This window comes from Orycteropus afer, unplaced genomic scaffold (assembly GCF_000298275.1).
Source record: "Orycteropus afer afer isolate SDZICR_OR568_19922 unplaced genomic scaffold, OryAfe1.0 scaffold00042, whole genome shotgun sequence".
In the NCBI taxonomy this organism is placed as follows: Eukaryota; Metazoa; Chordata; class Mammalia; order Tubulidentata; family Orycteropodidae; genus Orycteropus; species Orycteropus afer.
The window spans coordinates 13,205,493-13,215,234 of NW_006921629.1; the positions used below are offsets into that span (position 1 = coordinate 13,205,493).

At 38.6% G+C, this 9,742-nt stretch overlaps 1 protein-coding gene across 1 annotated transcript in view; it reads right to left on the bottom strand.

The window, feature by feature from the left end:
- The window catches only part of ZZEF1 (zinc finger ZZ-type and EF-hand domain containing 1), a 155,797-nt gene that overhangs the window by 117,366 nt on the left and 28,689 nt on the right, over nt 1–9,742 (bottom strand). Inside the window, exons 3-6 of the mRNA XM_007937490.2 lie at nt 7,137–7,331; nt 5,277–5,448; nt 2,945–3,144; nt 862–1,072 (exon numbers count right to left, since the gene is read on the bottom strand). Coding sequence (XP_007935681.1) covers nt 862–1,072; nt 2,945–3,144; nt 5,277–5,448; nt 7,137–7,331 — 778 coding nt within the window. The remainder of the gene's footprint in view (nt 1–861; nt 1,073–2,944; nt 3,145–5,276; nt 5,449–7,136; nt 7,332–9,742) is intronic.

Below are 9,742 nucleotides of genomic sequence, written 5' to 3' on the forward strand. Positions count from 1 at the left end.
GGGGTCGCTATGAGTCGGAAACGACTCGATGGCGCTTAACAACAACAACAACAACAGGGAAAATTTTTGGTTGTGACATCTGACAAGAGTCTGATCTCTAAAATTTATAGAAAACTTGGATACTTCAACAGCAAAAAGACAAACAATCCAATTTAAAAATGAGCAAAGGATATTAACAGACAAATCAGCAAAGAAGACTTTCAGGCAGTTAACACGTGAAGAAATGCTCATGACTGTGGTGCAGTGAACCACTTGGTACGGCTCTTCTAGCCGTGGTCTTTGTGACTCCCATCTGATGACTGGGTTGAACTATGAAAACGTAAGGTGCTTATGGCCTCCCAAGGGGACAGGATAGCTTGTTTGTAATGTAAGGAAGACATTCCCAGAGATCCACCTTTCAGCCAAATACTAGACAGGTCTATAAACAAAACAAAAAACCTGGGAGGAACATGTTCCCTGCCCAAATGCAAAGATGAGAAGTCACGAAGGAGTAGAAAATTCAGACGACAGGAAATAGAAACCAAGGTTGGAAATAGGGAGAGTGCTGGGCACATTGTGGGTAATGCAACCAATGTCATGGAACACTTTATGCACAAACTACTGAATGGGAAATTAATTTGTTCTATAAACTTTCAAGTAAAGCACAATAAAAAAGTTTTGAAAGAAACAAAGTCTATGAGATCAGAGTATCAAAGAAAGTAGCAACATAGAACTAAAAAGACACAAGTAGGAAATACAATGGCACATAGGCTAAGCTTTGACCAAGTCATGACGCTAGAAGGCTGCTCACTGACATTCCAGAAAGCATTCCAAAGAATGAGTGATCCTTAACGGGGCTGGAAATCAGTGAGAGTAACTTACTGAGTATTGTGCAGTACTGTCTGGACAAAAGCTGGGTTTGTCTCCATAGACGCCGTCACCAGAGACGTCAGCAGAGACCAGTACCATATTGCAGAAGCATCTGAGATCGACACTCCCGATTTCTTGACTCTCTGAAAGCCAACAGCCCTCAAACCGTGAATTCTAGTGTCACATCCATCGCTAAGACACCGTTTTATGTTGATTTGGACATCTGTCAGGCACAAACAACAAATTCAGTATTGGATTAACTGCTTGAATTCAGCAAACGCTAGGCTCCAAACTAAAAGCAAAATAGTAGTTTACATTTTGAAAAAGAAAATTCTGAAATACACTTTGATGACAGAAATAATAATGTGTGCAACGGAACTTCTATATGATAAATACGTCACAAAAGCATTGCTCAATCTTAGAAGCATTAAGAATAACATGAAAAATTAGGAATTTCTGAGTCTTGAAAATTAACACAAAGAGCATTAAAAAAAAATCCTCACCAAATGCATGGTAGTAATAGCATTTCTAGAATTTTTCCTAGAGTTCAAAAACTTGGATTAAGTTATAAAACAGTAGCTGGCTCATAAGCAGTTATAATAATTACTTTTTAATAATTAAGTCCTAATAGATGACACAGGCATGATTCACTTTTAAAAGATGTCACAATTTCTTATTTGGGATAGGGAAGAGGTGAGAAGTTAAAAAGGACTCAGCTTAGAGAAAAGACCACCACACTGTAAGACAGGAAGCTTCTACTCCACAAGCTTAACTACTTCTTTGTCTAGGGGTGAGACACAAAGACGCTACCTCCCTAGGCCTCAGTTCCTCTGAGTAAAGTGAGAACACTTCGTTTGGCCCAGGAAAGCATTAGAAGAAATGAGACAAAACATGAAGCATTCCGGCTTCCTGAATGAAATAAGCCTGGAAAGAAATCACAGAATTGTGATTATTTCCAAAATCCTATGTATGAAGCAAGGTTATAATAGCATAACACTGGAAGCAACCTAAATGTCCAACAATGAGGGGCTGGTTAAAATGAAATCGTACACTTATAACACTAGAGGTGTACATGAATATATGATATGGCATCATGTTAAAAAAAAAAAAGATTACAAAATAGCATGTACAGAATACTACCATTTTCATAGAAGATGCGTGTGTGTGTGTGTGTATAGTACATGTAAAAGATGTGTATAGCTATATATAAATACATAAATCTATATCCAACTCTGTTTTTTGAAAGAAAAAAAATATGTATGCACATGTAGATACATAAACATAAAACAGAAATCAAACCTACTGCCATTGAGTCAATTCTCACTAATGGCAACCTCATGTGTTCCAGAGCAGAACTGCTCCAAAGGGTTTTCTTGGCTGCAATCTTTAAGGAAGCAGATCACCAGGCCTTTCTCCTGCAGTACTGCTGGCGGGGTTGGAACCACCAACCTTTAGGTTAGTAGTTGAGTGTAAACTGTTTGCTCCACCCAGAGACCTTCATGCACACATACACATACAAACACACACATGAGAAAAAGTCTAGAGGTATCTACATCAAAGTGTTCACAATGACAATCCCTGGGTAATGGAATTTTGAGTAATTTTTGTTTACATGTTTCTAATTTTCTAGTAAGAAAAGAAAAATAAAATATTTTCTATTAAAAAAAAGTTTACCATTATTCTGTAATTTTTTAAATCACCAAGTAGATTATATAATGATGACTTTCATGTATATCATGAGAAGCAAATGAAATCTCAAAAGAAAAACTAATAGCCTCTCCAGAGGTTTTCCTAGGACAAACCTACTGCCCTCAAGTTGATTCAGCCTCATAGTGACCCTCACTGGGTTCCCAAGGCTTGTACATCTTTAAAGAGGTAGATTGCCTCATCTTCCTCCCATGGAACAGCTGGTGGGTTTGAACCACTGACCTCTGGTTAGCAGCCAATGTCTTACCCACTCTGCCACCAGAGCTCCTTTTTTCCTAGGATACCAATATAAAGCAATTGTTTAAAAAAAAAAAAAAAAAAGTCACTTTCTTTCCTGTCCTCCCTAACCCCTTAGTTAGAAAGGCAGGATGCCTCTTAGTTGACTCACAGAGCTGACTGATGTTGGCATTTTCCAGGAGTGTCACATAGCCAGTAACATTGCTGGGGATGTGCACATCTCGGACTTCCTGAAGATCACTGGCAGTCCTCCCCACAGCTACTGTCACCTGCTGTGGCATGTAGCTCTGGTCAGTGGCAGCCACAGCAATGGACAAGTGCCTAAGCACAACGTCTGGCTTCATTTTTAAACTGGAAAACACACAGAGTAGAAATTACAAACATTTATATAAATCACGAATTGGCTGGGTTCACAAATCTCATCTCAAAGATCACATACTTGATATACTCAAAGACTGATTTTCCTAACAGCAACTAGCTTGAAATGCTATTAGTTTCAAAGTCCTTATGACCTTCCCAAGTCTCTAAAAAGTTTCAGTTCAAGGTTAATATCACATTTCCTGTTAAAACTAGTAATAAAAGCAGAAAGGTACAATATGAACATTCTAGCAAAATCCCATTACCTAACAAGAAGCAAATTCTAAACTGCCATTTAAATTTCCTATCTTGAGAACCAAGAACTAACTATACTTCCTCATCTATAAACTTGATATGAGGCTAAAACCCAAAATATATACTCCAAAATAAAACAATGCAATTATTTCTATTTCCACCAACTAAACTGAGTCCATTCTCAGAAGGGACAGGTGAAAATTCAGATAGCAGCTTCAGAACTTTGGAAAATTACAGTTTACTGTCACTAATTTCACTCCAAGATTCCTGACCATCCCATCCTCTTTTCTAAGCTAGTCAACTGAGTTTCATATAATGATGAGATGAGATGCCATCGAGTTGTTTTCTGACCCATAACATACCCTCATTGGGTTTCCATGGTGGTATCACTACAGAAGTAGATTGCCCAATCCTCCTTCCAAGGAATGGCTGAATGGGTTTGAACCGCCAGCCTTCTGGTTAGCAGTCAAATGCCTTAGGCATCAATTTCATATAGATTTCTTAAATGTACACAAATGGCCTTCAAAAGCAAAATCATATCTGACACTGAAAAAGTACTTGTCCCCTGTGATTTTTATTTTCCTAAGAAATTAGGGAAAAAGATCTGAAGTCAGTATTATAAAATATTAGTCAAGGGCTACTTCCTCCTTTAAGGAGCCCTGCTGGCACAACAACCAAGCACTTAGCTGCTAACCAAAAGGTTGGCAGTTCAAACCCACCAGTAGCACTATAGGAGAAATAGCTGGGGATCTTTTCTCCCTAGATCTGCTTCCGTAAAGATTACAGCCCAGAAAACCCCACAGGGCAGTTCTACTCTGTCTTTTTTTTTTTTTTTTTGGGGGGGGGGAGTGTTGGATATATTTATTATCTTGAAAAATATTTTCTTGTATATATACATACATGGATGTATATTTATTTATATGTATGTATGAAACTCAATAAATTGTGCAATTTACTTAGATGCAGTGGACTGTACCTCATGTATAGCTCAATAAAGCAGCTGAAATGAAAACAATAACAACAATGGTAATAAGAATACTGAACATGTACAGTGTGGTGGTAAGAATGAGACTTGCCATCAACAGGCCTAGCTCAGCTGCTCAGTAACCAGTAATAGCCTCTCACCTTCTCTGTGATTCCAGTTCACCATGTGTTACACAGGTTTAATATTAATCCTTACCTTTGGGGATTGTTTTGTTGTTAAATAAGATAATCTATAAAACATACCAATCAAACAGTAAGTATTCACTTTATGTTGCTGCTATTAGTTGCCAGCCAGTCGGCTCCAATTTGTGGCAACCTTATGTACAAAAGCATCAACTATCTCCCCATCCCGCATCATCCTCCTACTCTGTCTTATGAGGACGCTTTGAGTCAAAAATCAACTCAACAGAACATAAAAACACTTGTCATGTAAAATACCAAATAAAGAAATTAACCATGTTTATGAATATATTAACCAGGCTAACCTGATTTTACAGGTTTCCTTTCACTTGATTCATACAGCATCTTCACAGATAGTCATTTACCATAAAACCCAACCACTGCTGTGGAGTCGGATCCGACCCATAGCGACCACTCCTTGGGTTTCTGAGGCGGTATCACTACAGAAGTAGATTGCCCAACCTTCCTTCCGAGGAGTGGCTGGTAGGTTTGAACTGCCAGCCTTCTGGTTAGCAGTCAAGTGCCTTAGGCACTATGCCACCAGAGCTCCATGCCATAAGGGGAAAAAAAAAAACTAGTCAGTTAAGTATAAAACATTCTGAAACTTAAATTTTTTTTTTTTTTTTTTAAATACACTGATGGGGTAAGAGAAAGAAAGCAGGTAATTTTTGGGACTTTCACTCAAGATCTAGTATTATACCACCCACCGAATCCAGTGTGAGCGGGCACTGCCATCTGACTGCCAATACGATGACGTTTCTCCATTTGTCATTTTGTCAATGTCTGCAGGGTTGGAGGATGTTTCTATATAAGCATAGCACTTTGCTACTGACTTGAGTTTATCCATTTCTGGACTTCTTGTTAAATCTCCAGGGCTTTCTGCAAGGAAAATCAGAGTTTACCATGTCATATCCTTTTCACAAGGAAAAAAAAGAAGTCCATTTAAAATCTCTAGCAGAAGTATGTTTGTAGTTGAGTCCTTAGAAAAATTAATGTTTCTTAAAATTTCTTTTCACAGAACCTATACAAAGTAGAAAAAGGCCAACAATTTTATCTCATTTAAGTATGATACTTGAATCACTGGTATATTTGCAAAACCATGCCAAAAGAGCAAATCATCTTATAGTTTGAATTTATATTTCTTTAATTATGAGTGAGGCTTTTAAAGCCACTTATTCATAAGCCACTTGTATTTCTGAGTATGGCTTAGTCATACCCTTTTTCATTTTCTACTGGGTCACTAGTCTTACCAATTTATATATTTTATATACATAACATATACATAATAAACTCAAACCAAACCCACTGCCATCAAGTTAATTCTGACTCGTAGTGACCCTGTAGGACAGAACAGAACTGCCCCCATGGGGTTTCCAAGGCTGTAAATCTTTATGGAAGCAGACTGCCTCATCTTTCTCCTATGGAGTGAGCTGGTGGGTCTGAACCACCAACCTTTTGGTTAGTGGCTGAATGCTTTAACCATTACGCCACCAGAGCTCCTTATATAGGTTATAGCTCATATTAGTTATTTACTGTGAACCAGATACTGTTCTATACATTTTTTATGTATTAATTCACATTAGAGGTGAGAAAACTGAGGCATAGAAAGCGAAATAATTGCCCAACATCAGAGTTAGTTAAAAATTAAGCCAGTCATAAGTTACAAATAGTTTTTGTTTTCTAGAATGTCATTTGCCCTTTCACTTTGCTTATATTTTTTGCTGTGCAGAATTTTAAATTTTCAGATAGTCTAATTTATTCATCTTTTCTTTTGTAGCTTCTGGGTTTCACATTTTTCTTACAAAGGTTTTCCCTTATCAGAATTTTTATAAAGTGGAATTATTTTCTTCTATAGTTATCTTTCTAGTTGAATTCTTTGAGACACCTGAATTTAGTGAATGGAATGGGGTAATAATTCAGCTTTGTTTGTTTTCCAAATGGCTAACCAGCTTTCCTAACCTCACTTGTTGCCTAGTTTACCTTTTCATCCTGCTTAGTAATGCCAACTTTATCCGGGACTATATGCGTGTAAGTACTTGGGTCTAACTCTGGACCTGTCTGTTCACATTATTAATTTGTTACCATCACTAAGTGAGTCTGTAGTAGCAGACCTATTGAGTACCTACTGTATGCCAAACACAGTTCTAGGTGCTAACAAAAATGCTACACTTGAGGGGCAGACAGACAAAACATAAATAAATAAATAATGCAGCAACTTCAGGTAGCGATCAGGGCTATTTAGACTGTGAAATTAGCAAAGGTGATAGTGACCAGGAGGTGGGGAATGATGGTAGGGGCATCAGATACAGTGATCAAGAAAGGCCTCTCTGAAGTCACAAATGAGCACAGATATGAATGATGAGAGACCAGTTGCTTAAAAAGCATAGGGTGGGAGGAGCAGCAGGTGGCAGTGGAGGGAGTCATAGGGGCCCTTTTAATGCTACAAATTGATCACTATTATAATTTTAGAAATAAAGAAGGATTGGTTCATCCTATCAATAAACACTATTTTTAGAAAAAAATGATAGCATATTTTGAGGGGGAAAAACCCCAGAACACATACATACCCTTTTCTTTTTGTACAAGCTGATCCAGAGACTCCTTCAGAACAGAGGACCTCATGGTACACATGTTACAGCAGTGGTCCAGCACCGGGTAGGGGATCACCACGCTGGAGATGCGATTGCGATGCAGGAAGCGCAGGATCATTGAAGAGTGCACACCCAGGCCTTCCTTGGACTCTGAGAATATGTCTATGAAACCTAAGGAGACAAAACCCCTTTTTGGTGCTTTACAGAACATACCACAAAAGTTTCCACATCCTCTGCTTGTTGGCCTATCTGAATGGGCTGAAATAAAAGCAGCCATTAACAGTCCTCATGGGACTTTCAGCTTTCATCATTTAAAACTCTAAACACTTCGTGTGTGTGTGTGTGATTTAGGTGTGTTTACAGAGCAAATTCACTTTCCATACAGCAGTTCACACACACGTTGTCTCATAACATTGACTAAAATTTACCACAATACAACAGCCCCCTCCCATTTCCTCTTGATAGTTACTTATTCCGTGTCTTTCCCTCCAAGCACTCCTGCCCCGAGCTGTCTCCCTGTCCATAAACAGCTTTTCTTTCTCCCATGATTGTTCTCTCCAAGAAGTATATCTACCTCAGGTAAATATTCAACTCATATGCCTGTCTTTTGTTTGGCTGGAAGCCACAGGTGTGGGTTCAATTCCAGACCTGAAAGGCAGGTAGGGGCCATCGTCTCAGTGGTTCCACCAGGCTCTATCAGACCAGCAAACCTGGTCTCCCTTTTTTTTTCCCAAATGACTTTGAGTTTTGTTCCACATTGTACCCCCACTCTATCCAGGATCTCTGACATAGATCTCCTTCCGAGTGGCTGACAGTGGTAGCCGAGCACCATCTGGTTCTTCTAGTCCCATAGTCATATAGGCTGAGGACTGCATAGTGTACCAGTCGTTTGGACTAATTGTTTCCACCAATCTTTGGTTTTCCTCATTCTTCTTTGCTCTGGACGTGGAGAGACCCATCGTTGCATCTAGATGGCTGCTTGTAAGCTTTTATGATCCCAGATGCTGCTCAGCAAAGTTGGATGTGGAACAATGAAAAATCTAAACAAGTTTTTAAGATATGAGCTGGCACAACATGAAAATTGTCATCAATATCCCAGAGCTGTAAATGTGCAAGTTGTTATGCTGGTGAATGTCTTGGTGTGTATGTTTTCTCCACAATAAAAGTAAAAAAGGAAAAGAAACAAGCTGGTAGCAATCTCAACTTAAAAATTAATCTTATTTTAATTGGACAGCATTTCAGAAGACTTAGAATAGTGATTACTGTATGTTTCAATCAGATCTTTAAAAATTTACAAGTAAAATGTGTGTGAACTGCTGTATGAAAATGAATTTGCTCTGTAAACTTCCACCAAAGTCATAAATTTTTTTTTAAATTTATAAGTACTTAAATACTGAATATAAGTTTTTAAAGAAGCTTTGCACATAGAATATAAGCCAGCAATGCAGTTTATTGCATTAGAGATTAAAAGCATAACCACTTTTATACTAAGCTACATAAACAATGATAATGATAATACAGCCACTATCATTACCACAATTTCTGAAGGCATTTTATAATTTATAAGAGGCTTTCACATACATTATCTTATTTGGTTCTCACAAAAGGTGGGGGGTAGGCATAGAACGTACTTGGATCCTTCTTTCATAACTGAGGAAAATGAGACTTAGGTCAACAAAGAAGGGGTACGGTCAGGAATTCTCCTTGTCCTCCCTCCAAGTGCTCCTTCCACCATTCCAGTTCTTTCTCTCCAGTGGATGCCTCTGGAGTCTGTCCGATTTGGCCATTCCTTAGCCACTGCCCAGGCTCTGGCCTCTACATCTCCTGCTCCTATACCTACCCAGACTTCCTTCGTGGCTCCCCATGCATCATTAATCCAAACAATCTTGAAAAACACAAAGCAGACCATGCCTAACCCTGTTTAAAATTCCTAATAACCTACATAATATATGCCTCGAACTGATGTGCTCATAACCCCAAGGAGTGCAAGGGAGAAGAGAAATAAGACAGATTTTCCTAGAACTCAGATATATTTGGAGATTTGGGCATTTTTTATTATTTTTTTTAACATTATAATGAAACATAACACACATAATGACAAGTACCAAACCAAAAACAAACTCACTGCTGTCGAGTCAGATCTGACTCACAGAGACCCCTCCTTGGGTTTCTGAGGCAGTATCTCTACAGAAGTAGATTGCCCAACCTTCCTTCCGAGGGTGGCTGGTGGGTTTGAGCTGCCAGCCTTCTGGTTAGCAGTCAAGTGCCTTAGGCATTACGCCACCAGAGCTCCCAATGAAAAGTACGTATACTGCATTTGTACAGCTCCATGAATTTTCACAAACTGAACACATCTGTGTAAGCAAAACTCATAAGAGAAATTACTTTTAGTAATAAAATAGATGTATCAGAGAGCAGAAAGAAACTGCATTAAGTTTTAAGATAAAAACATGAGGCTGAGAAGAAATTTTTCACTTCAAACAGCCCATTTTGGAGGAGGTGGGGCAAGATGGCGGACTAGGCAGAAGGATTGCACAGACCCTCTTCAACAAAGAAAAGGGAAACCAATTAACACAGACACA